Below are 27,057 nucleotides of genomic sequence, written 5' to 3'. Positions count from 1 at the left end.
CCCCGGGTTCCCACTCAGTAGCAGAATCCTCTTTCTCTGCACCACACTGGCTCCATTGCCATCACTGCATATGTGTAATGTAACCGTGAAAAACATTCGCGCAGTGAACATGGTCAGAGAAATGAATGGCTTTAGCAACCCCAAGCAACCTTTGTTCCAGCCCTTACCTATCCTGCTTGATGAGTTTTGCTGAAATCACGATTTGATGTTGGAAAGGAATTTTCTCCAGGACATTTTTTTTGGTACAGTTTATATCCTGCCCTTTATCCAAAGACCTCCAGGGTATTAAGAACATAATTCACACATAGCACATAGCATAAGAATGCGCACAGCAAAACAATAAAATAATCCTAATAAACTTCTTCTTGGGTCACGCAGCTTGGCTTACTTGCCTGAGTCATATGGAACTCTGTAACTCTAGGCACATCTCTTGGGGCGTGGGGAGGATCAATGGATGGGTAAGACTTTTTTTTGCTTGAGAGGCTGCCTGTCAGAGCAGACAGCATTGAGCCAGATTCATTTTAGTCAATGTGGTGCTCTCCAGATAATTACTGGACTACAGCTGGATCTACACTGATTTGAAAAAAACACTTTAAAAAAACCTGTAATGTATCTCTCAATGCAATTTCCCATTGACGACGGATCACTGCTCTACAGTGCCCTCTGGTGTCACATTTTTATAACACATTTTTAACATTTGAACTGACCAGTGTAGGTTAGTTAGTCCTCCCATTATCCCTGGCCATTGGCCACACTAACTGGGCTGATAGGAGTTTGCATCCAACACCACCAGGAGAACAAAACGTTGGCCTCCCATAGATGGACAGATAGCCTGACCTGGTATAAAGCAGCCTCCCATGTTTCGTGGTTGGTTCTTCAAGCACCTTTGGAAATCTGGATCATGTAAGGTTTTTCCTCTTGAGATTTTGGCAGAAGAAGATCCTGACTTTGGGCCAGTGGTTAGACAATGACTCGTAGATGCACCCGCCCCTCCAAAAGCCAGTTCAACATAGTTCCCTCCATGTGGAAGTGGCATCTGCGCCATTTCCTTAGCCATTCCGGCTATCAAACCATGCATGCATGCTGCATGCACACATGCAGCTGTTTCCACACTCACAACTGACCGCGAGAACTTTTCTCTAGGTGCCACCCTTAACAGCAACCGCTATGGCCATACCCATGGGCACTCTAGGTTACCCATAAGATTGTACGGAAGACAGGGTTTGGGCAGCTGAGGTGCTGGAGAAATTGCAGTGAGAGCTAACAGGATGGTACCAAGTTGATCAGACCAGGCACCCTTCCCAGACTTCTTAATACCTTTGACAAAACACACCCCAGGCTATTGATTTGACCTTCTGCAAAATGCCAAATGTACTCCCCTGCGGTTCACTTCTGACGTTGGCATCTTTTTGAAACTTCCGTTCCTTTTTTTTGTGTATATAATTTTTATTGAATTTTTTGTTTTACACTTTAAAGTACTCATTTTTACATCTTTAAAATATCTCTGATTTCCCTTCTTCTCTTTCCATGGTTCATTTTACATACCATAAAGCCCTGCATATTATACCATTCAGTATTCCATTATTGCATCCGTCAAAACTTATTTACACTGTTGAATTTATCTTAATGCTGCCTGCGTTTTAAGCTGTACACAATTCTATCCCATATATCCAATAAACGTTTTCTAATCTTCTCTAAACATATGTTCTTCTTGTTCCCTTATTCTATATGTTAAGTCTGCAAGCTGCACAAATTCCGTCAACTTAAGTTACCATTCTTCTTTGGTTGGGACCTTGCTCGTTTTCCATTTTTGGGCTAACGAAACACGGGCCACAGTAGTGGCATACATAAATAACCTTTTTTTGACACCTGGGGGAAAAGGTTTCGTTCCGAACCTTGCTAGGCTGTTCTCACCCAGTGGCTTTTTACTCCTCCTGTTGTTGTTTAGCAGCAGAAAAGGTCCATAAGCCTAACGGTATTGTTTTCCTTTTCCTTTTGCTCTTCCGTCCCTTTGACCTGTAAACTGGGACATTTCAAATGATCCCCCTCCCTTCTTCACCCACCATCCTTACGGCTAGTTTTTAAACCCCCCCCCCAATCTTTCTCAGTTACTCTTTGCACCATCTGGTGGTGCAGCTTGAAATACTACTCGGTAGAACTACAGATCCTTAACAGGCTTCTGTACAGTGGTATCTCGGGTTACAGATGCTTCAGGTTACAGACCCTGCTAACCCAGAAATAGTACTTTGCTTCAGGATGAGAACAGAAATCGTGCAGCAGCAGCAGCAGGAGGCCCTATTAGCTAAAGTGGTGCTTCAGGTTAAGAACAGTTTCAGGTTAAGAACAGACCTCTGGAATGAATTAAGTACTTAACCTGAGGTACCACTGTATTGTGAAGTACAGGGTGAGTCCTTTAAAAGAGGCCCTGTGGATACAGAATACACATGTTCTACATGGCCTCTTTTAAAAGACTCACCCTGTATTTTTCATATACATTAAAAAAAACCACCTTGCAGTCCACAAATGTGTGCTACAAAGCAACAGTTTCAAAAGTGGGACGCATTAGGAGGTACGCAGTTTGGCCCTAACCGTATGGGCTTATTTTCAGACTATTTTCACATGTGCATGGCTGCCATTTCCCTTGCTTTATGGTGGCTGGCATTTGTCCCCATTAGAGCAGTTGCACCGATGGGGAAACATCTCATTGTACCTATGGCAGTAGTTTGATTTCTTCAGAAATAACATCATTTTAATTGATTTTTGTCTTTTATACAGATTATGGATAATTGGAAGTTCCATAAATCAAAAGTGGCCTCATATTGGTTAATTAAACTAGACTCTGCAAAACAGAGGAAGGTGAGTGGTGCATACTCCTCTCATAGTGTGTAGCCATTAGAAATAACACTTTTAATGAATTCTTAACTGCATTGGTCATTTATCTGGTAATGTCTTATCTCAGTTGAACTTTTAAAAATTTGGTATTCTTGAAGGTCAGTAAGAAGCAGTAAGTATTGTGCCCATTTTTAAAAGTCATTTAGGTTGCCAAATCCATAGGTCAGTTCAGATGTAGCAAGAAACCAGGGTGCCTCACTAGAAGAATGATCCGCAATAAGCATCTCGTTCACAGCCCTTTCCCTTTCCTTCCTCTGACACACCTACAACAAGGAGACTGTTTTTATTTTAAACAAAATCATATTTCTACAACACTATTCCCTGTGGCACCTGAACTCTGGAAACTGTGGTTTGCTTCAACTCTAGCTGGTGAGCAAATTAGATCCCAAAACCACTGTTTAATCTTGACTTGTTCTTATTAACAAGAGTTTAAACAAACCATGGTTTATAGTAATGGAAGCCAAAGGTAGTTCTCTGATCCAAGGAACTGGAGTGTCACAATCAGCCGGGGTTTTTTTGTGGGGGGATCAGCCTGGATGGCTCAGTTGGTTAGATCGTGGTGCTGATAACAGCAAGGTTGCAGGTTTGATCCCCTGATGGGACAGCTGCATATTCCTGCATTGCAGGGGGTGGGACTAGATGATCCTCAGGGTCCCTTCCAATTCTACTATTCTATGAACTACTAGGTTAGAAGTATTTCACTGATTGCACTGATTCCTGTAGTTCTGCTTCCTCTTGCATAGCTCTTCAGAATTGCATATTCAACCATCCAGTTTTCTCCAGTGCAAGGCTGTTCTTAAAAGCACTGTAGACTGTGTTTTCCATGTAGGATCAACACACACACACACACACTCCCCCCCAAACAGTAAGTGTATCTGCTTTCTTCCTCTGACAAGTATAAGTGGTACCCCAGGCACACAGTCTGGGTCAAGATGATATACTAGGTCATTACGAAGAAAAATGGCACTTCTGCAAATGGCGGATGTCTTTGTTCAGCTTGCAAAGACATGCCTGATGACTCAGGGGGCTAATATTACCTGAAGCGCTGATGAGCTCTCGACGTCTTTTGGCAGCAGTGCCTTGCCGTAGGCTTCTCCGTGTGTTTAATCCTAACCTCTTTGAGCAATCAGAGTCATTTTTAAGGATGCAGTTAAACAGATCGCTTAAGGTTTCGCATTGACCTTGAGGCCCAAGGTTTTCTGAGCGTGACGCAAAAGTACAGAAGCTCGGCCTGTCCATATGCCACCATATGGGAAGGGAACTGATGGGGAGAAGGACAGGCGACAGTAACAAATATAGTCGAAGGCTTTTTTTAAATATTTCAATTAAGGGGCGTAGCTAGTAATGGCATAACATATAAAATGCAGGCAGACACTCTGGCTGCAGAGTGATCTGGCAGATACACTAAATCACCTGCTGGTTTATGTGTTAGGGGTAAGGTGAGCTGAATGACTAATATGCACATGTTATCGAGGAGAATATGCACATTGTTTGTCCATGGACAGATCATTGTGCACATTTCCTGATTCAACGCATGCATTCTCCGGCAGGCTTTTGCATATCTTCTGCGCAACGTGGATAATTTGAGAATGTGCCTGTGCACATTTTCCCAAGGATGCAATGCTGGAGACGATGTATTATTGCCCAGAAGATGTACGAAGGTGCAGTACATTGGAAAGTACTAATAGTAGGATAAATGGCGGCATTACTTGAGCAGGTCACCTTAGCAAGAAAACTATGTGCAGGTTATCTTGCAAGCTTGGATAGTTAGGCGAAGGTTTTCTCCTGGTCCTTGCGCACAGGAGGTACATGTGATCGTTGTGGGAGCAAATCTCAGGACTTTCGTATCCCTTCCACTCACAAGCAGAGCCGTTAATATCAGCCATGACAAAAAAAATTCCTTCCAGTAGCACCTTAAAGACCAACTAAGTCAGTTCTTGGTATGAGCTTTCGTGTGCATGCACACTTCTTCAGATACAATATCAGCCATGGTTTAGTACTGTAAAAATGGCTGTGCAAAGCAGGCCTCACAATCTGCCTGCCGTAAAAAAATAGAGATGGATCAAAAGGGCAAGGCTTCCTTGTGTAGGCACTGAAATGTGGAGAGATTGTTCTTGTGAAGGTTCACAGCAGGATTCACAGTGCGGTTTTGTATTCCGATTTCGGCACCTTTCAGCTTGACTGTAATCTGCAATTTCTTTTATAAATGACAGCAGATTGTAGTTACAAAGCACATATGCGTGCTGTTCTACAATCTTTCATGTTTAGGTAAAGGTAAAGGTACCCCTGCCCGTACGGGCCAGTCTTGACAGACTCTGGGGTTGTGCGCCCATCTCACTTAAGAGGCCAGGGGCCAGCGCTGTCCGGAGACACTTCCGGGTCACGTGGCCAGCGTGACATCACTGCTCTGGTGAGCCAGAGCCGTACACGGAAACGCCGTTTACCTTCCCGCTGGTAAGCGGTCCCTATTTATCTACTTGCACCTGGAGGTGCTTTCGAACTGCTAGGTTGGCAGGCGCTGGGACCGAGCAGCGGGAGCGCACCCCGCCACAGGGATTCGAACCGCCGACCTTTCGATCGGCAAGTCCTAGGCGCTGAGGCTTTAACCCACAGCGCCACCTGCGTCCCTCTTTCATGTTTAGGGGGGCAAAATATCCTTTCTTTTCGCAGAAGGTGGAGATCACAATAGAAAACACAATTGCAGAAATGGTGCAGTGGCCTTTCCCCTTGTGAATCTTAATTCCTATACATTGTATATAAACCTACCTGTGGATGTTCAGGCTTCTGTGCATCCTGACATCCGTCTATATTGGTCTATTTAAGAAGTGCTAATTTACCTTCCCCACCCTGCCAGCTTCCCTCCCCCCCCCCGCTTTTTTGGCTGAATGCCTTCCTAAATAAGTTCCTCTTGAAATCAGAATCTTTAGTTAAATTCATACGCAATTAGCCTTAGAGGCACAGAACGGTCCCTGCAATCATCTTATGCTTATGGTTTCACATTTTGATGCTGAGTGGAAGCTGTTGGTCCAGCGTTTAGCCTATGAACCTCTAACCCTCATTTACAGAAGATTGGAATTGATAAGTTAATTGTGCCAAGAACTGAGTCAGTGACTTGTAGTCAACACACTGAAATGAATTGAAATGAGGAAGCTAGTGTCCTAAGGCAAAGTGAGTTGATTTCATGTGAAGGGAGTTTTATCTTCCCAAGCTCTGCATGTATCCCCGGGGTGGATTCCTGTGGCAAAAGTTCACACGCCGTTTAAAGCCCCTTGCTATTGCCACTCACAGAACAATCCCATCAATGTTTACTCAGAAGTAAGTCCCACTGAGTTCTTTGGTGCTTGTTCCCAAGTAAGCAGGTTTGGCATTGCAACCTTGGTCCAAGAAACCAGCCCTATGGCCCACAGTTATGTTATTAGCTAGGGACGCGGGTGGCACTGTGGGTAAAAGCCTCAGCGCCTAGGGCTTGCCGATCAAAAGGTCGGCAGTTCGAATCCCCGCAGCGGGGTGCGCTCCCGCTGCTCGGTCCCAGCGCCTGCCAACCTAGCAGTTCGAAAGCACCCTCGGGTGCAAGTAGATAAATAGGGACCGCTTTCTAGCGGGAAGGTAAACGGCGTTTCCGTGTGCAGCTCTGGCTCGCCAGAGCAGCGATGTCACGCTGGCCACGTGACCCGGAAGTGTCATCAGACAGCGCTGGCCCCTGGCCTCTTGAGTGAGATGGGCGCACAACCCCAGAGTCTGGCAAGACTGGCCCGTACGGGCAGGGGTACCTTTACCTTTACCTTTACCTTATGTTATTAGCTGGGTTGTGGAAAAAGAGGTAGAACTACGCTGAATGGCAGAAAAGATTGGATTGAGCTTGGTGACAGAGTGGTACATGTTGAAACACACACACACAAAAAAGGAAAGGCAAATTAGAGTTTATGCGAGAACCTTGCAGCTCTTTTCTCCCCAGCTGCTCTTATAAGCCGAACACAGTGGTAAGAAATTCCCAGTTCAGTTTGTTTGTTTGTTTGTTTTAAAATAGTGTACAGTGGTACCTCGGGTTACATACGCTTCAGGTTACATACGCTTCAGGTTACGGACTCCGCTAGCCCAGAAATATTACCTCGGGTTAAGAACTTTGCTTCAGGATGAGAACAGAAATCATGCTACAGCAGCCCAGCGGCAGCAGGAGGCCCCATTAGCTAAAGTGGTGCTTCAGGTTAAGAACAGTTTCAGGTTAAGAATGGAACGAATTAAGTACTTAACCCAAGGTACCACTGTATAGGGTTTGGCTACATTAGACCATCGTTTCCTTCTGTTAAACTGGATGTGGGCACTATTTTAGGTGGAAAGACAGCATTGAAACTTTGAAAACAAGCACTGTAGTTCTAGTCTGTAAAATGCAATTAAGGGTAGGTGCAGAAGAGGAGTGGTTCTCCCAGAGGGGCGAGCCACAGCAATAGATTCCTGACAGCAGCATCGTCTGCCACCTACCAAGAGAAAATGGGGTTAGGTAGGGGCTGTGTGAATGCCTTGGCAGAGCCAATCTGGTCCTCGCAGTGGTGCATTCATTCAAGCAGCCCTGACGTCCCCCATTCCTCTCATCGCTCCCTCTCCCTCCTCTTACTAGTAAGCAACAGTGCTGCTGTTGTTTGAGGGCTATTGCTGTGGTTCTGTCCCACCAGGAGACCTCCTCCAGGTACTCAAGTAGCAGAAAACAGGAACCGGAAGTATGTATTTTTGCAACGGGGTGAGCCCATTTTCACCTGTGCTTAAAATGCCGGCGATATAATGATCAGCAAATTAAACACTAATTAATTGCTTGGTCATCTCGTTCCTTCCTCTATGTGTTTGCCTTTTTTAAAAACAACAACAACAAAGTGCAGCACAAAATTTATTCAACTGAACGTTCGTTCCTTGCTTTATTTAAAAACAAAGAACCTAAGTTTGTTTGGCAGGGCAAAAAGCCCTGAATAAAGTTTAAAATATTAACTGATGCGAAAGAAAGAGGGGGATTTGCCCTGCCAGACTTGAGGTTATATTATGAATCCGCAGCCTTCTGCTGGTTGAAAGATTGGATCTTACTGGAAGACACTGATGTCCTAGATCTGGAAGGGTTTGACAATGCTTTTGGGTGGCATGCATATTTGTGGTATGACAAGGTTAAAGTGCACAAATTGTTTAAAAACCACATTGTTAGGAGAGCAATTTTCATGGTCTGGACAAAATATAAAGACTTATTGGAGAGTAAGACTCCGAGGTGGCTCTCACCGGTGGAGGCCAAGGCACATAAGAGACTTAACATGGAGGCCAATTGGCCTAAATATGGGGAAATAATTGAAAAGATTGGAGACAATTGGAGGTTGCAGAGCTTGGAAAAATTAAAAAACAAGGTGCGAGATTGGTTGCATTATGCACAAATTCAAGAGGTTTTTAAAGTAGACAAGAAGGTTGGATTCCAGGTGGAAAAATCGAAACTAGAGACAGAACTGTTAGAACCAAAAAGTAAACTACTTTCGAGAATGTATAACCTGCTGCTTAAATGGAATACCCAGGATGAGACAGTCAAATCCGCCATGATAAAGTGGGCGCAGGATTTGGGGCATAACATTATGTTTGAAGACTGGGAAAGGTTATGGAACACCGGAATGAAATTTACGGCATGTAGTGCCTTGAAGGAAAACATTATGAAAATGATACACCGGTGGTACATGACCCCAGTCAAGCTTGCTAAGATATATCACCTGTCTGATAATAAATGTTGGAAATGTAAAGAGGCGGAAGGGACATTCTTTCACCTCTGGTGGACCTGCCCGAAAGTGAAGGCCTTTTGGGAGATGATTCATAATGAACTAAAAAAGGTACAGTGGTGCCCCGCAAGACGAACGCCTCGCAAGACGAAAAACCCGCTAGACGAAAGGGTTTTTCCGTTTTGGAGGCACTTCGCAAAACGAATTTCCCTATGGGGTTGCTTCACAAGACGAAAAAATCTTGCGTCCCCCGGCGGGTTTTTTTTGCTTTTTTCACCCTTTTCCTAAGCCGCTAAGCCGCTTATCAGCTGTTCCGCTGATAAGCCGCTTAACAGCTGATCGCTGGAAGCCGCTTGACAGCTCTAGCACTAATCCGCTAAGTTGTCAATGGGCTTGCTTCGCAAGACGAAAAAACCGCTAGACGAAGAGAATCGCGGAACGGATTAATTTCGTCTAGCGAGGCACCACTGTACTTAGATTTACCCTACCTAAGAAACCAGAGGCCTTCCTCCTGGGCATGGTGGACCAGAGAGTGCTTAAGAAGGACAGAACTTTTTTTATGTACGCTACTACAGCAGCAAGGATTCTGATTGCAAAGCATTGGAAGACACAAGATTTACCCACACTGGAGGAATGGCACACACAGTTGATGGACTACATGGAACTGGCCAAAATGACTGGCAGAATCCGAGACTTGGGAGAAGAAACAATCGAGGAGGACTGGAAAAAATTTAAGGACTATCTGAAAAAACATTATAAGCTGTATGAATGTTAAAAAATGCACCTTTTAGGAAATTCTAGCTTCAGTAATGTTAAACTAAAGAAATGGAAATTAAGGCACAAGAAGTCAGAGATAGAATAATGAAACAACTTTATTGTGTTTAAATGAAAATGTACATGATTTGGGTTATAACACATTTGAAATTGGGTAACATGATAAAATGAAAGATACAACAAGTATTGAAACAAGTTAACAAATTGCTGATGTTATGTATCACAGAGAATGCAGGGTTGGGAGGATGTGGGGAAGTCCAGTAGACTTGGAAAAAAGAACAAGAAAACTTGTAACCTTTCTACTTTACTTTTATAATATGTTCTTTATTCTTTTTTCTGTATTTCACAAACTCAATAAAAAATATTATAAAAAAAAAAATAGAAACAAAGAACGCATGCAAATGCAGCCAACAGAAGCATTTTAGGTTTTGTAAAAGTTGAAAACCTGCTATGGAGATGGAGGGGGCATTGGTCTCATGACATTGCAGGCTTCTCAGTGCTGGGTTTAGCTGCTTTAGGCTGAAAAACAGGAAGAATGGGGTGTCTCTGAAGTTGATCCTTTAAGAAAAAAAATGAACACATCTCAGCAAAACATGGTAAATGGGCTCACCACTCAAATTATGTAAGTCTGGAAGCACCCCTGTGGGAGTGATTAGTTGTGATTAGCAGAAAATTTTGATGCACAATTCAGAGAAATCAAAGTGTACGCAGAGTTTGTCGAAACCTGTTCATCCTCCTTATGAATATCCCTTTCTTATCCACAAAAGGTACTTTTGTTATTTTCTTCGCAAATGGGTGAGATAAAATGTTCTTCACATGCCTAATAAAATTTTGATCTGATCTCATTTGTTTCGATTGCAGGCACTTGCCATAACCATGTGTCAAATTTTAAAACCTAGCCTTTCATCGTCGTCTTTTTGTCGTTGGTATTTTAAGTATTTATTCCTAGAGGCTTGCTGGCACAACATTGGTCTTCAAGTTTTTGTTTTTTAAGTATTCCTTAATTTATTTATTTATCTGCTTACTATAATTCTTTTCCCAGGTTTTAGATATTGTGAAAGCGAGCACCCGCTCAGTTCTGCAGCGTGTCTGGGGAGTTTCAGATGTTGAATGTTTACATTTGTACCGACTCCTTAATCGTGTGTTTAATCGCCTGCTATGGAGCCATGGTCAAGGTCTGTGGAACTGTTTCTGCAATTCAGGGTAAGAAGGAATATATTACCTTTTAACTGTCATGGCTTTCCTTAACTTAAAAGCACCATTCTTTTCTTCTTCTTCTTCTTCTTCTTCTTCTTCTTCTTCTTCTTCTTCTTCTTCTTCTTCTTCTTCTTCTTCTTCTTCTTTTCTCATAGTGAGTTCCTTACTAAATCTTAAATGTTCTCAGAATTTCCTTCTGGTCCTAGAATGGTGATGGTTTAGAATTTTTGATAAGGATGGATGGGACCTCCTGGAACTCCTCAGCATCTGTGTCCTGTTCAGTTTAATGGTCTGAGCTGAGACCGCACAGATTAGGGTGTTTTACTGCCTTAACTTTTGCAACCAGAATCCCTGCTGCTCTGTCCCTATGGCAGGCAGAGTGGTGGATGTTAGCTAGGGCAAGAGAGGCATGTGTATGTGTGGCTGGATGGGAAAGGAGTGTGGCAGCTCCAGGGCCTGGCATATTTATTTCCCCTTCCTTCTTAGGGATGTGTTGAGGGAATATGCAGGATCCAAATCTTCCTTCAATCCACTTTTGAGTTGCTTCTCCCCACCCCCCACCCCGGCCATTAGAGCACCAGTGGCGAAGAAAAGGCAACTGTGGAGTACATTATTATTTGGGAGAGACCGGCCGTGAAACCCTAAGCATGTCTGCACAAATACTCTCTCTGGAAAACATCAGTTCATGCACATATTTATTAAACAGCGCTTAAAAAATGGAGTCTCAGCTTCAGGATCTGTCCTTCCAGTGAGCACTCAGGGCTGATTACCTATCCATCATTAAGGAAATCAGCCCTGAGTGCTCACTGGAAGGACAGATCCTGAAGCTGAGGCTCCAATACTTTGGCCACCTCATGAGAAGAGAAGACTCCCTGGAAAAGACCCTGATGTTGGGAAAGATGGAGGGCACAAGGAGAAGGGGACGACAGGATGAGATGGTTGGATAGTGTTCTCGAAGCTACCAGCATGAGTTTGACCATACTGCGGGAGGCAGTGGAAGACAGGAGTGCCTGGCGTGCTCTGGTCCATGGGGTCCCGAACAGTCGGACATGACTAAACAACAATGCCAAAATAGGCTTCCAAGCAGCCAGAGTTGGGATCTATTGGTCCACGTATCAGACCAATATATTGGGAAATCCATTGGTAAGAATAGAAGGGCAAGCTTTGTGACTTCGCTGAGCAAAAACTGGGCCATCCACTCTTATGTCTGGCATGTACCAACCAAAGCTTATCCAGTTGGATGCTTCTCCTGAGGATCCAACTCAGCAACAAGGATCCTTTACAGACACATCACATTTAGGGTTGTTGTTTTTTTATTCCAGTAAAACATTGCTTTTGTTGTTGTTCCCTTTATAAGCTAATATAATGGCTGTCCAACATGAAGGTCTATATTCCAGTCATGGTTTTGTTTAGCAACTGTTATGATGCTCCGTCGGAGACTTCAGGTGGTTGCACAAACCCTTAATCCATGCGCCCTGCATTGATGAAAGCAACGTCAATGGGGCGTATCTTATGCCGACACTAAAGGGTTCTGCCATTGAAGCTTTGAGACGCTCGCTGAACAACTGGCTTGTGGGCTTCTCCCCCCCCCAAAGCCGAAGGTTAACTTACTCATTTGTGTTTTATATTTCCTACCGTCTGCTGGTGAAATAGGGTAGGCTCTTTACTGTAAACGGGCAAGGTCGTGCATTATTCCTCTTCCTTCTTCCATGGCTAAATCTCTCCTGTAGAGCAGTAAAGCTTTTAGATTGCCATTTGTGACAGAAAACATGAGGTCATGTCTGTTTCCATGCCAACAGGAGCTCCTGGGAGACAATATTCAGTAGAAGCACAGAAGCGGTGACTGACGATCAGATCCAGTGTTGCCAACGAATAGTAGATCTTTGTAAACAGTGCCTGCTAGTGGTTTACAAATACTCTGCCGATTCCAGAGGGTCCCTCACTGGAGTTTACCCAGACTGGGATGACACAAGGTATACACACCTCCTTTATTTTGGCTTCGTATAATATAACATTAATTACAATGCAGGGTGGCATGGATTTGATTAGGTTGCTCTATGTATTTTTTTTTTTTTTTTTTGCAATCTCAGGTTGGAAAGCACACAAATAATACATCAATAGATGTTTCAGCCTAGCAGTTGTTTACAGGGCATACTTTTGGGGTTTCCCGAACTTAGGTCTCTGGCCGTTTTTTGGACTACAGTTCCCATCATCCCTGACCACTGGCCCTGCTAGCTAGGGGTGATGGGAGTTGTAGTCCAGAAACTGCTGGAGACCCAAGTTTGGGAAACCCTGGTTTAGCATATGGCAATCCACTGCAAGGGAGCTTGCTCATTTCTTCCCTCACGAAAACAGACTGTGGAACAACAGGCCCATATAAATGGGGTGAGGGATATGCGGCCCTCCCTCAGATGTTGGATTCCCCACTTCCATCACACCCAGCCAGTGGTCAGGGAGGATGGGGCTTGAAGTCTGTAGAGGGCCACAGGTTCCCCACCCCTGATTTTAAATGAATATGTTCTTCTGCGCACTCAACAAATCAGCCCTGAAGCACACATAGTGATGGCTTAGAAGCACTGTCTTGCCTGGTCGGAAAGGACCATGAGTCCCAGAGAGCCATTCTAGAACTGCCAGGAACAAGTGTGGGACTCTGCCAGTCTCCTGTCTAGACTTTCTCATAAGTCATGTAGTGCTTCCACCACATGAGGGAGCCTTTCGATGCAAAACCACTCCAGGCTATGTGAAGTGTGAGTTTGTTTTTCTTTAGTTGGTGCTTCATTTGTGTGTGAGAGATTGAGGGCCCCTCCAGACATCTTTAAAAAACCCCCACAAAACCCATCATTGTGCATTCAGCATGGTATTCATGAAGGTGTTGGGTTTACGCCTGCGGTCCTACTGCTTTGTTTGGTGCATGTCCCTTGGCTTCCTGACGAAACGATGTAACTTGTGGTTCTTTTGGATGCGGCCTAAGTTTGAAACTGGCAGAAGATGCAATGCAGGGATAAAGTAGCAACATCATGCATTTTGAAATGACCATGCCATATCACACGTTGGCTTTAAAAAAAATAATAATTCCCCAAACAAACTGAGGAGGAGAGGAAGAGCAGCTCCACTAGTAATTCACAGAAAAACCTAGCTTAAAAAGAAACACTCTTATTTGCCTTAAGAAAGATAACAGGGATGAGCAGTGGTCTCTTGGGATCAGAATTCCACCATCTTATAGATGACCTACAAGAGCTGTATGCAACAGCCTTGCAGCTCCTCTTGCACAACAGACTTCCATGAATGCAACACAGCTTCCTCTTCTGTCCTTTTCAGTTCCCCAAATGCCATCAAAATATGTTCCAGAGTCCTGGGGGACCCTCTGTTGCATGGTTGTTGTTTTTGAGGGGGTACAGGAGGAGAGGAAATGGAATTCCTGTTGCTCCAAACCTGCTTATCATGTGATAAGACCCAAAGCATTTTAAGATCTGCTCATTGGATTCCTCTCCTTAACTTCCTATCTGCAAAATTCCCACTCTCACCCTTAAGTACTCAGAAATTTTAGTGTTATATGTCCCTTTTCCATTTCTTCCCGGCAGTTAACCAACCATGCATTTAGTCGCCAGCATTTCCATTGGAAATGAGTTTTAATCGTCGCTTGTTGACTCTCGGATCTCAAGTCTGGATTCTAGCGTGGCTGCCTCTGATCCTATTGAAGGGAAAACAGATAGTTTTCTAGGTGCATTCACCAAATTGCTTTTCAAGTGGGCATGGAAAGTATGTGTCTACTTTCTCTCCCCACCTCCTTTTTTCCCCACGCACAACAAAACTACACAAAAAGACAAATTTAGCTCTCACGGATCGTAATCTTGAAATGGCCAAAATCAGATTTGGATGTGGAAGAGCGTGTCTTCATGGACGAATGAGCATTTGGGAATGGGGCTGTCATTTTTTGGCGCTAGGCATTTATTTACATAATAAGGTCCTGACATCGCCAGTGAAAAGAGACTGTTGGATTGCTACTGGTTGTTGAAAGAGACAGGATTAGGTTTGTCTCTGGATAAAGTACCTTCTTTTTGTTCATCTAAGGCAAGCATTGCCAAACTTGGCCCTCCAGATGTTTTGGGACTACAACTCCCATCATCCCTAGCTAACAGGGCCAGTGGTCAGGGATGGTGGGAATTGTAGTCCTTAAACATCTGCAGGGCCAAGTTTGGCCATTCCTGATCTAAGGGTTTCGAAATGCAGGGTTCTCCACTTGTAATTCAGGAAGGTTTTTTTGTTTTGTTTTTGCTGAACTTCATACTGCTCTACCACTTTGCATAAGTTTGACTCCAGTTTAATTTCTACCCAACCATCTGTGCTGGTGCAAATGACACATCTGTGTGCAGGCACAGGGTGAACGTTCTGCTCTGTCCTTGAGTGGCCTCCCCTAAAACTGCTTTGAGGTTTTATTACAAGCGGCATATAAATCTTGTGAAAAAATTTGCAGAGAAAACATTTCTGCAGTGCCTGAAGAGCTGGCTTTTAAAAATGGCACGGGCTCCCTCCTGCACCGAGTTACGCTTTGCACTGTCATATTAATCCATTTCTGTTATTTCAGCTCATGGGATCATCTAATTTATTCTGCCCGACATCTCCATTCTTGTCCTTATTTATGCATCTTGATCCCCCTCTTCAAAAAGATGCTTCCTAACTTGGTGCTCTTTGCGGATTACATGAGCCACCCTTGGCCTACAAGGACTAATGAAAATCTTGAATGGAGCAGAGTTGCGGCTTGCTCCTGAGGAACTCCCCTTTGTCTTTCTTATGCCAAGTGTGGTGCCTTTTTTTCATTTTTATTTTTAGAATCCCTTTTCTCCAACCTGTTCAGTTCAGCTGAGGGCCATGTTACAAGACACTGCACATAAAGTCAGTGGGCAGTTGTAACCACAGCTGCCTGTAGGGGCTGCCTATAATATAGCGTGCACATTTGATGAGTGTACCCTTTCAGGTGTATATGCTTTAAATCTGTTCCAGGGTTTCCCCAACCATCTGAAGCAGGTGGGGGGAAGTGCAGAGCGTGCACGGGTGGGGTGGGGACGAGACAAGGGGAGGAAAGTTTTGTTGCACAGGCATAAATCCTTGAGCTGACCGGACATGTTAGTTGGCTACCACCCATTATGTGTGGTGGCTCTTAAGTCCGCTGTCTTTGAGCAGGGGTGGAGTGAATCCACATGGAGCTATAAAAGTGCTTCTGCTTTGAAAGGAAGTTCAGCCTTTTGACATCTGGAACGCCGGTTAACCAGTGGTTGTGACCTAAAGGCATTGACATGGAGTGTTATGGCTTATGCTGCTTAATACCTTTGCCCAGGCTATTTGGGAGCATTCAGGGCAGCCATTTTAATTCCTGTAGGTAACCAATACCTGCAATTCCTACAGATTGCATCTATTTGCAGAGTTATAAATCCAAAAACCTTTTTAAGGCTGAGCTGGCTGCTTTAGCATTATTCGAGACAATAGGTGTCAGACCTGTTCCTCGGGTATCCGAAGTTTGCTTGCTGTTTTATCGTGTAATTCTTTCCACCAGCGTGGAAGTAAATTAATTTCAGCTGGAAAAAAGAGAGAGAAGTATTTGGTAGGGCAGAGAGAACTCTGCTGCGGCAAAACAAAACATGTGTGGTATTAATATGCTATCACAGTAGAGAAGTAATCTAATTTTGATCAGCTGTGACCAAAAATTGTTCTTGCTTTTCATCATTAATGTAAAAGGGAATTATTTTAATGGAAATTATGTGCTCGGATCAAACAGATCAGCCTTACGCACTGTAGCTAACCGTCATCTATTCGCAAAAAGCATGAAGATACCTCTTGTATTGAACTCCGCCTGCTGAAACCCCACAGAGAGGGTTGTTTCATTCGTAAGGACAGTGTGATTTCTAAAAAAACCCCTCTTATTTTTCAACTTTTTACAGAGCTCCCCCAACTCACACACACACTTTTGGTGTAACTCAGAATTCCTCCCTAACCTAGTGACATTAGAAAGAATAGGGTCTTTCCATTGGCTATTTAATGGTCTTTGAATGCACCCTGAGGCAGTAACGCTGCCATTTTACACACTTTGTTGGATTTGGTCTTGTAGGAAGGAAACCCTGAACATGCACAACGTCCCACTAGAACAGGGTCTTTGTTTGCATTAAATTCGCGAGAGGCCTTGGGAAGCAATGGCTTGACTTCGTCATACAGTCTCACGGCGCTGCCCTGTAATTTTGTAGGATTAATCATTGCGACTGTTTCAGAGTGTGCTCAGTATTCATTCATCAATAGGGCTCCCATTCCATGATGTAACCCTTTTCTAACAGTGGGCTCTATTTATGTGCAGTGGTGGCAATCAATTCTAGCATAATGCATTGCTCGTCACGCAGCTTCCACTTAGTGTAGGTGTTATTTTTATGTACTTTTGGCACATTTATCTAATAACTGCCCGTAATTATAGTACATCCGTAATGGGAAATAGATTAAAGGGTGATCATTAGACAATGCGTGATAAATTATTGTTTGTATGATTTTATTCCAGTTCCCCTTCTGCTTATTGCCTGCTTTTTAAGCAAATAAATCAGAGTAGTCATTGATGAATGGCAAATTAGCAATTTGCTAAAATCATGATAATGAGGTGGTGGTTATGTCACAACTTCATTAAATAACAGTCCGGTTTAGTCTAATGTACCTAAATGTGTTAATGGCGTTTCTGGCTTGTAGGGCTTTGTGCGGGCATTTGTTTATTTTCGTAACGGGAACTGCTTAATCCTTAGTTCTTTCCCTTGCTGATCCTGTTGCTGCTGCAGCAAGATAAAGGGAGACAGAAGCCTGGTTGCCCCTTTATATAAAATTAGAGAAGAGAGTTAAGCATTTCAGTGTGTGACAAAACTGGAGGAATGGTTCTTGAATTGGAAGAGGGATGGATGGATGATCAATATAGATATGGCTGATGTGGCAGAGGGTGGTTGTTTTTTAAACTTCAGAAAGCAGTACAAAAATTGTGCAGGCATTTGGTACAGATGGAAGTCTTGTGTCTCTTGTCCTAAGTGTTGCTGGACACTACACAAGGACAGCCACACTGAATGCAGTAGCTGGGGTTAAAGATGGCCTTTTCGCAGAAACCACAATTTGTGGTTTGAGCGCAGGGGTGGAAAGGTGAATTCCACGTGAGAGATATGTGACCTGGAGGGGAGTATATTCTTAGCATTCACTGTTCAAAATAAAAAGTGTGTGTGTGTGTGTGTGTGTAAGTGCCGGGTGGATTCCTAGAAGCTGCTCGTGTCTTTGAGGTGTTGAAACTGCCAAGTGTGATTAGCATTTCCGAAGTGCAGAGGGGTCCAGAGGAGGCCTTTTCAAGCGGGCAACGCTCATGGCATGGGCACCAACATTCTCACACTGCCAGGAATGCATCTTTGCAATACTTGGTGAGACTGGCTCTTGCTGCGGAGTACAGGCATCACCCCACTTCCGGGCCCCCACGTGCCTAAGTGAAATTGCGAAAAGTGGGGAGCACCCTCTAAACGTCCTCTCCGTCGCTCTCTCTCCAATCCATACCCAAAAGACTGTATCCAAAAATATCCACAACTAGAATTGAAGCTCTGGGGCTGGCAGGGGGCTGGAGGATGTGTGGGAATTGCATCGGTGACCTCTGCTGCTGCGCTGCCTCGCCATCTGTTAGGCGGGGAGGCTGAGCAGTGGGGGCGGGGAAGCCCTGCTGTGCCTCCGGTCTCTTAGGGGCTTCCTCCCCCTTCACTGACGTGCCCTTCAGGCTCTGGGGAAGGTCTCCTTATGAGGCACAAAGACTCTCCAGGTCTCTTTCCCCATTTCCAGGTTTGGATTGAATTACTTAATCATTTCCTGGTTCCGTGCATATACACGGTTGCATGCGAGTCTATCACACTTAAGTGTGGAGGATGCTCCTAGATGACAGGTGTGGAATGACTTGGTTCCGCAGGCAACAAATACGTTGCACTACGATGTTGTTGTTGTTTTAAAAAGATCCCCTTCAATCTCAACTCATCAATGTCCCATCTCCCACCTTCCCTTAACACTTTGAAGCCTTCACCCATCTCCCAAATTTCCTGACTTATTTCCACTCGGATTTTCTTCTCCATCCTACTCGAATGAAAAAAGACCTACCTGTTGAGAAGAGGCATGTGGTGGTACAACTTCAAAGAAGGGAGGAATGCCCACTTGAATGCTCAGCCATACAGTGGTGCCTTGCAAGACGAAATTAATTCGTTCCGCAAGTCTTTTCGTCTTGCGAGTTTTTCGTCTTGCGAAGCACGGTTTCCCATAGGAATGCATTGAAAATCAATCAATGCGTTCCTATGGAAACCGCCTTCAGACCAGGTTTGGGGACAGTCTGTCCCCCGACCTCTTCTGAAGGCCGACGGGGGGCGGGCGAAAGTCTTTGCTCCCCCCCCCCTTCCCGGGACAGCGGAGAAGTCTCAGATTTAAAATCGCCCCAGGACAGCGGGGGCGATTTAAAAATGCTGGCGGGCGGCAGCGAAGCCTTCGCTGCCGCCCACCAGCATTTTAAAATCCCCCGGGAAGGCAGGCAGGGGGGACAAAGACTTTTGCCCCCCACCCGCCTTCAGAAGAGGTCCAGAGGGCTCTCCAAGCTGCGGATAGCAGCCTGCTGCCCCGCGCGAGGGGCAGACATTCGCAGCTTGGGGAGCCCTGCAAGACTTCCCCTGCAGGGCTCCCCAAGCGGCGAATGTCTGCCCCGCGCGAGGGGCGCTCTGCTTAAGAGCGCCCCTCGCGCGGGGCAGCAGGCTGCTATCCGCAGCCTAGGCGGGAACTCTTCTGAAGGCTGGGGGGAGAAGGGCTTTCCTCCCCACCGCCAACATTCAGAATGCTGTTCTGAATGTTGGCGGTGGGGAGGAAAAACCCTCCTCCCACCGCAAGCCCCGGGAACAGAGGAGAAGCGCTGCGCACCTTCCCCTCTGTTCCCGGACCTGTCCTGAAGGCTTGCAGTGGGAGGAGGGCTTTCCTCCCCACCGCCAACATTCAGAATGCTGTTCTGAATGTTGGCGGTGGGGAGGAAAAACCCTCCCACCGCAAGCCCCGGGAACAGAGGAGAAGCGCTGCGCACCTTCCCCTCTGTTCCCGGACCTGTCCTGAAGGCTTGCAGTGGGAGGAGGGCTTTCCTCCCCACCGCCAACATTCAGAATGCTGTTCTGAATGTTGGCGGTGGGGAGGAAAAACCCTCCTCCCACCGCAAGCCCCGGGAACAGAGGAGAAGCCCTTCGCGCCTTGTCCTCTCTTCCCGGACCTCCCACTGCAAGCCTTAGGACAGGTCCAGGAACAGAGGAGAAGGCGCGCTGCGCTTCCCCGCTGTCCCCGGAGATTTCCCTATGGGCTTTCGTCTTGCGAAGCAAGCCCATAGGGAAATTCGTCTTGCGAAGCCGCTAAAAAATCGGAAAACCCTTTCGTCTTGCGGGTTTTTCGTTTAGCGAGGCATTCGTCTTGCGGGGCACCACTGTATTTGAAATTCCTTATACTTAGGAAATTAGCATAGCAGGGAGAGATTTAACAGCTGAATTCTATATATGTCTTTTCAGAAGCTGGCCTCATTGACTTATTCCCCAATAAGCAGGTATAGGATTGTAGCAGAAGTAAACATCCTTCTAGTTTTCTGTGTTGAGGGAGGTTTGTGAAACGTAAAAACTCCTCCCCTCTTTCCCCAGATTGGTATAATAGTTTTTAGGTATAATAGTTATTTATAATAGTTACATACACATTGCCCTGTGTTGTTATGTCGGCATGGAAACAACATTTAATTGAATGCAAGTTAGATCAACAATGTTCATAACCTTGCAATTGCAAATCATAAAAAATTGGCCAGGACTTCTTTGAGTTTCAAATGCCTAGTTTTTCACATGTAAAGCAAACTTTACATTAAAATGAATGCAATGCAAAAAAAAAAAAATGTTTTAAATTATGCAACTTTGTTGAAAAAAAGATTTGGTTCTGCTCTATCCTTCAATGATTTCTTCAGCGGTATGAAGGCAATACGGCAAATGCAGGATTTGGGGCTCCTCTCAGATAAAGGTAGGCATGCTAGAGTCCTCTTAGGAGCATTGGAAGTGTAGCATTTGACTGTACCCTTAAACCCCTTGACTCGAGGGCATTTTGTGCCTCCTACAGAAGCAGAATTATATAGTAGCAAGAGCTTTGGTTATGCATTGGGGAGACCTCGGTTTACATCTCCTCTTGGCCCTGAAGCCTTCCTGGTATCCTAGTAGATCACGTAGAGCACAAGACTCTTAATCTTAAGGTCATGGGTTTGAGCCTCATGGTGGGCAAAAGATTCCTGCATTGCAGGGGGTTGGAGTATGTGACTGTCATGGCCCCTTCCAACTCTATTAAATCGCTACCTTTCATATTCACCTACCTATCCTCCTCATGAGGATAAAATGGGGTAGGGGAGTGTGGGTAGGCCCTATGTATGCCACCCTGAACTCCTTGAAATAAGAAATTGCAGTAGATCATAAATATAGATATAGCAGGGAAGGGGAAACACACAGACGAACCATGTTATGTACAGGGGGCATGGTATAAATCGGGTACGGATAACTTTTGGCGCTCCAGATACTGCTGAACTGCCACTTCCAACAGCCTCATCAAGCATGCCAGTTGAGAAACATCTGGAGAGCCATTTTCCCCAGGGTAAATATACATTCACTCTGCTCATTGCAGACATCCCATGATTATACAGCAGAACATAAGGCAATCCTGATTTTGCCGCAGGCTCCATTCTGGACGTGCCTAAGTCGGTCGTGGCCTGTGCTTGCATTCCAGGCCCAGTTCACTTTCCTAAATAGCCACTGCTGTGCATCAGAACAACATGGGAAACAGAAACAGAGCGTATATATTACCGCCTGTTGTCGCTTATCCTAGACAAAAGACCAAGAAGGCGGCCGACACGCCAAAACATTACGCTTCTATCCAGCAGCCCAAACATTTCACGCCAGTCCCTTTATCCCCTGTTGACTATCTGGCCTGCTTCACTTCCCCTAGACCAAAGAATTAGAGCTGTTAAATGTAAGTGTATAGTTATATCAGCCTTCCCCGGCCTCCAAATTTTATTAGACTCCAATTCCCATCATCCCTAGGACTTGCCGATCAAAGGTCGGCGGTTCAAATCCCTGGACGGGGTGAACTCCCGTTGCTCAGTCCCTGTTCCTGCCAACCTAGCAGTTCGAAAGCACAAAGTGCAAGTAGATAAATAGGTACCGCAACATCTGGAAGCTTAGAGGTTCCCCATCCTAGAGTTGAACATTACTGACCAGCATACGCATATCCTGCAAGAAAACCCTCCCCAAAGAGATGAATTTCCTAAATGGCAGGCATACCTCTCACAGATAGGGATTTGTTACATGTCAATAAGACATGTGTCTTTGGGGCAGAAGAAGCATGTTGCTGCTGCATTCGATGTCCTGGCAATGTCTACAAAGACTGTAGATGGAGTAGCACTTCACAGTTGAAGACAAGGTGCTCATGTTGCAGAGGCTGCGAAATCGGGGTCACACCAGGGTGGGAAACAGGAAATCAACTTCTGTGTTTTGTTTTGTTTTTTAAAAAACAGATGATTGGATTCTACCTAGCGTGTGCCCACCATACCTCTTCATCTCCACATGCTTGGATGTGGTAGCATTCTGCCCTTAGATGTGCCTAAAAATCACAGTGCCAGTAACTTAACACCTTTATTTTAGCCAGCCAATAAATGAAGGTATTATTTTACCGATGCTGCAAGCGTTCTTACAATGAACCAGCACACATCCCTCTACTGGGTTGTACCCTTGTTCAGCGATTTCATGTTACTGAAATAAATATATTTATTGAATTCTCGTGCTTTCCTTCCTTTCTTTCAGGTACTCACTGCCAGGGCCTTTGCAGTTCATCATGAAACCCTCCACCGGTTTTGGATGTAGCTCATCTGGAATGACTCGCTCCGTTTTGTTTACACCTAGATACGACCACTCATGAAGCGAAAGGGAATGTTGTTATATATAATGGGCAATTTATTTTATTTTTTTCTTCTCAATTTCAAATGTGCGATGGAACTGAACCCAGGCACTGTTATATATTTATTACAGTATATAAAAATGTAGCGCAAAAACCTGCTGTAAACACCTAACCTTTCTGGAAATGTAATAAACCTTCTCAAAATGTTTACAGAGAGATACGGATGCCCAGATCTTGGTAGGTTCTTTAGCAATTCCTTCCCTACTGTGGAGTCACTATAAGGACGCAATCCTATACGAAAGATCCACCGGCTTAAGGAGCTTTAGGATCTGGAAGACGTCCCCAAATGCTGGTGGAACTCCAAATACACCCTTGGCCAGGCGGATACACCAGCCGAACTCCCCTCATATGTTGGCAGAACTGATGGAGTAATTTCACTGGCGAAGAAGATGTGGCCAGGGCATGGGCAGCTCAGGGGGGCGAGCACACTTAGCATTATATCATATACTCCTTTAATCCACTGCCACACTCCTTTCGACAGTGCAACACGTCAGCCACAGACTCGGCAGAGGGAGTTTTTCTCTCATTGGCTTTAATGGAAGGCGGACAATGGAAAACTAGCTGCTCCCATATTGAGAACCATGGCAAAGTATAGCAAGGGGAGCCAATGCGGTACCCTCCAGATTGATGTTGGACTCCCATTTCCTAGAAGTCCCAGCCAGTACAGCCCCAAATGGTCAAAGGATGGTGAGGGTTGTTGACAACAACACCTGTATTACTTTGGAGTGGAATGCTCAGCAGATGTTGAGCTGAATTTGGAATCCCTGTGAGAGAAGCACATTCTACCCTGCAAACAATCGCAGAGAGACTCTGGGTCTAGGAGCATAGGAAAGCTAATGTTTATTTTGGGGGATTTGTGCTGGTAGGAATGCTCTAACTAAGGTGGAGATGCACTGAGCCAACAGAAAAGAGAGAGAGAGCGCTCTAAGTATACCTGCTCTAAGAGGAGGCATGGAGACAAAGAAGGAAGGCAGGATGTGACATCAGCAAACCTAAGATTATCTGCCTAACACTGAAGGAAGATTAACCCGTCAGCACAAGTTGGACAGTCTAGGAAGCTTTCCTCTCTATCTACCCTTTCTCATGTAGGTACATCAGCCTACAGTGGAAGCTGAGCTGCACCCTGACACTTCCCACAGTCCAGAGAGTGCCATGTTGACAAACTCTGGAGTCCTAGATTGGGTGTAACTCGGCGTCCATTTCACAGCACAGCACCGCCAGCCTATCGACCGGACCTAGGAAGCCCACAATTCAAACAATAGCTCTCTGGCCTCAAGTCACACATAGTTAACATCCCAGAATGGGGAGCTTTGTTGAGGGGAAACAGACACTTCACCTGCAGAGGGAACACTTGGCAAACAGCCTGTCCCCAGAGCACTTGTAGGGTGCTGAGCGCCTTGCTAGCTCTTCTCTGCTTCGAACCCTGATAGGTCACTTGCATTGGGGCACAGGACACAAACACCAAACTCCACTCTGCTCCTTGGGACTCACGTAAGCAAGCCAGGGAAGGGGGAGCACATGGTGCAAACTACTACTGCGACTGCACCCCATAACATTTCTCACCTTCACACACTCCCCTTAGCGTGGGGATGGGAAAACTCTGGAGGCCCCACACACTTAGCTATAGGTGAAAAAAAGTCTATAACGTTCCCAGACTCCCCACCTCCCCACCCAAGGTGTTTTGCAAGGAACCCCATTATCACGTCACACATAGCAGGGCTAAGGGGGAACAGACCGTGGATAGTGTTCCCTTGCTGCCTCAGTATGAGACAGGAAAAGGGGTGCTGGACCTCTTTTCAGGTGCAGTATGGCCAATCCAGGCTGGGTAAACAGAGTGGCTCACAAAGGGGCGCAAAAGCCACAGGAAGAACTGCACCCAAGGGGCCCATTACCTACCCTGCCTCACCTGTATGGGAAGCTGGTTGTAGAGCATCCCATGGGTTTGGGAAATGTACTCGGTGTGTGAGAAAACCTTGCGTTGGTCCAGGACACAGGAGGAGTTGGGAGAACTTCCGTAGCATTTACTCACAAACAGCAGCTCATTGTAGCAGAGGAGACTTGCTACACAGGTGAGATGAAGGTTCCAAATCGTCCTCACCTGGCCCTGTAGGGAAGCACGCCGTAAAAGAAGGGGTGCTTCTTTTACCGACCAGGCAGGCCACACACCCTGGGAAATGGGAGCACAGACAAGCCATTGGGCCAAGGAAAGAACCAGACACAGGCTGCTAGGGAAAGAGCTTCTGGAGGAAATAACTGGTTGGAGGGAAGGGAGGAGCAGGAGATGGGGGTCAGGGCGGGAAGGAGAATAGCCATATAGAAAGGGAGTGGCAAGGACTCAGGATTGTCATCTGCATGGGGGGAGGTGAGGGGGATGGCTCAGAGCAATGGTTCCTCCATGCCTGGAGCAGCCAGGGTGACCATCTCTGGTGTTGGAGAACGGTCCCTCTGATCCAGGGAACTGAGACCTTACAAATAGCCTGTAAGAATTGGCTCCCTCCACAGATCCCATTGCCAGCACCCTACCTGAGTGGTGGGTTTCAGCAGTGTTTCCAGGGATGCTTGTGGGTCTTATTTTGTCTGCCTTTTTGTATTTCCTACTCCATTTCTCTCCCTGGCCTCTCCTGGGCTGATCATGCATTGGATATGGTGGCCACTCTGCTGGCATAGCAGAGGGCTATCTCTTTTGTCTTGGTGTACGGCTGAGTATAGGATTGCTCTTCCCAGTTGAATTGATTTGGGGGGAAGCTATTACAGGAACATTATTTCATAGTCATGATGCTTTTGGACTGGAAACATTTATGTAAAGCCTCTTGTTTGTCTTCACATGTGTTGTCAGGATAAAATAAAAGGACTGGGAGAGAGGGAAGTGGTTAATTACTAAATATGGCACTTCCCATTGCTTACTTGATTCCTGATTCTTTGATTCCAGAGGGTTGGACTAGGTGACCCACGGGGTACCTTCCAGTTCTACAGTTCTATGATTCTACCTAAAGAGAAACCGGTACAAGCCAAAATCTGGTGTACTTTCTGGCATATTTTGTAATGTTAAGAGAATGATGAGAAATGTGTAATTTTATTTCCCCCCAGTAAGGGCATGCTGAGATCTCTTAGCTTAAGTGAAGACAATCCACTGGGTAAATTATTCAAAACCATGAGGTCTGACATACAGTTTCTAACTGGAGCCTTGTAATAAAAACAGCCAACAGTGGTTAATGTCTTATTGTCTTTTTTGTGTGTGTCTTGAGCTTTCTGGTTTCTCCCCGGGGCAGGTAGATATTTGCAATGTCGTTGGGAGTCATGCAAAATATCTACTGACTAATTGAGAAAGCAGACATCTTCCAGAATGACGCTGCTGCCAACAACATTCTCTTTAAATCTTATAAAGCAGTGTATTTGTGCAAAGAGGTGCGCTGCATTGTGTTGTGGAAGAAATCCTCTGACGTGGCATTTTCTTGCAGAAACTATGAAGAATGGTTTTGGAAATGTAATTGTCTAGTGGATTATTTCCCCCCCTCTCTTAGAAAGAATTGGTTTTCCAGATGAGAAAACGGGTTAAGGAATTGAATGTGACACACAAGGTAGAGGTGACAACGTGCAGAAATGACAAGAGGTAGTTTGCAAATCATCCACAGGAGTTCTGCCAAATCTCTTGAACGTTTTGCCTCTGTCAGCATAGCCAAATATTAAATCGTAGCTGTTTAAAAGAAGCATGGTTTATATTAATACCTACATTTCTTTCTCTCTGCCACCCTTTCCCTCTCACACACACCCCGACTTGCTGCCCACATGTCGTTTGGTTGGGGGCAGCCTCATGAAATTAGGCCAAGAAGCATAAGCTGCTCACCTCTGTTTTATAATACAGACAGAGTCAGGTCACGTGTTAATATTGGCCATGGAGATGCCAATGAAAAGTAGCTTCATGAGCAGAAGATGGTGGCCATCGTGAGGAAAGAACACATAGTTGGTTTGTGGAGACATAAAACATGACATTACCAGCCACAAGGACAGCAAACTATTCTAATGTGATAATGGGAGAAGGACCTGAGGTAAAACTGCCACATGGCACCTCTTTGTCTAAAGCAACTTGCATTCCTGTGCAACCCTAGTCTTTCCAGTGCAGGGTCAAGAAAACTGCCATGTTACTTGCCCTTGCCTAAAAGATGGCATGTTAGAGGGCTTGATAAACAAATACAATGGTTTCCAGGTGGTGGCGAATCATTTCCAGAAACTAGGGCGGGTTCAGAGAAACATGGTCTTGCTTGATATTAGGGAATATAGCAGTGTGAAAGAGTCAGGAACATTTTCTCAGATCTGCCCGTGACAGGAGTAGGGACAAAAAGGTGAACAAAGTCAAATTATCACATCAGATTTTACTTTCTTTTTTTTAAAAAAGGGTGTGTGCCTAGAAATTCTCATTCTACAGAGA

The 27,057-nt window shown here is 45.2% G+C and overlaps 1 protein-coding gene and 1 long non-coding RNA gene across 6 annotated transcripts in view; one reads left to right on the top strand and one right to left on the bottom strand.

Annotated features, from left to right (window-relative positions):
* TTLL7 (tubulin tyrosine ligase like 7) overlaps positions 1 to 22,787 on the top strand; it is a 79,423-nt gene extending 56,636 nt beyond the window's left edge. For all 5 annotated transcript variants that reach the window (XM_083743333.1, XM_083743332.1, XM_083743331.1 and 2 more), the window contains 4 exons: positions 2,776 to 2,856; positions 10,444 to 10,604; positions 12,398 to 12,571; positions 22,478 to 22,787. In XM_083743333.1, coding sequence (XP_083599459.1) covers positions 2,776 to 2,856; positions 10,444 to 10,604; positions 12,398 to 12,571; positions 22,478 to 22,592 — 531 coding nt within the window. In that variant the 3' untranslated portion in view covers positions 22,593 to 22,787. The remainder of the gene's footprint in view (positions 1 to 2,775; positions 2,857 to 10,443; positions 10,605 to 12,397; positions 12,572 to 22,477) is intronic.
* LOC310846661 lies at positions 7,771 to 12,374 on the bottom strand. The gene is made up of 3 exons (XR_014565423.1): positions 12,210 to 12,374; positions 9,795 to 9,959; positions 7,771 to 7,818 (listed from the first exon to the last, which is right to left on the bottom strand). It is a non-coding gene; the product is annotated as an uncharacterized lncRNA (long non-coding RNA).
* Positions 22,788 to 27,057: the final 4,270 nt, after the last annotated feature.

The sequence above is a fragment of the Podarcis gaigeae genome (genome assembly GCF_964106915.1).
Source record: "Podarcis gaigeae genome assembly, chromosome: 6".
Lineage (NCBI taxonomy): Eukaryota > Metazoa > Chordata > Lepidosauria > Squamata > Lacertidae > Podarcis > Podarcis gaigeae.
This window is presented reverse-complemented; position numbering and strand designations above follow the sequence as displayed.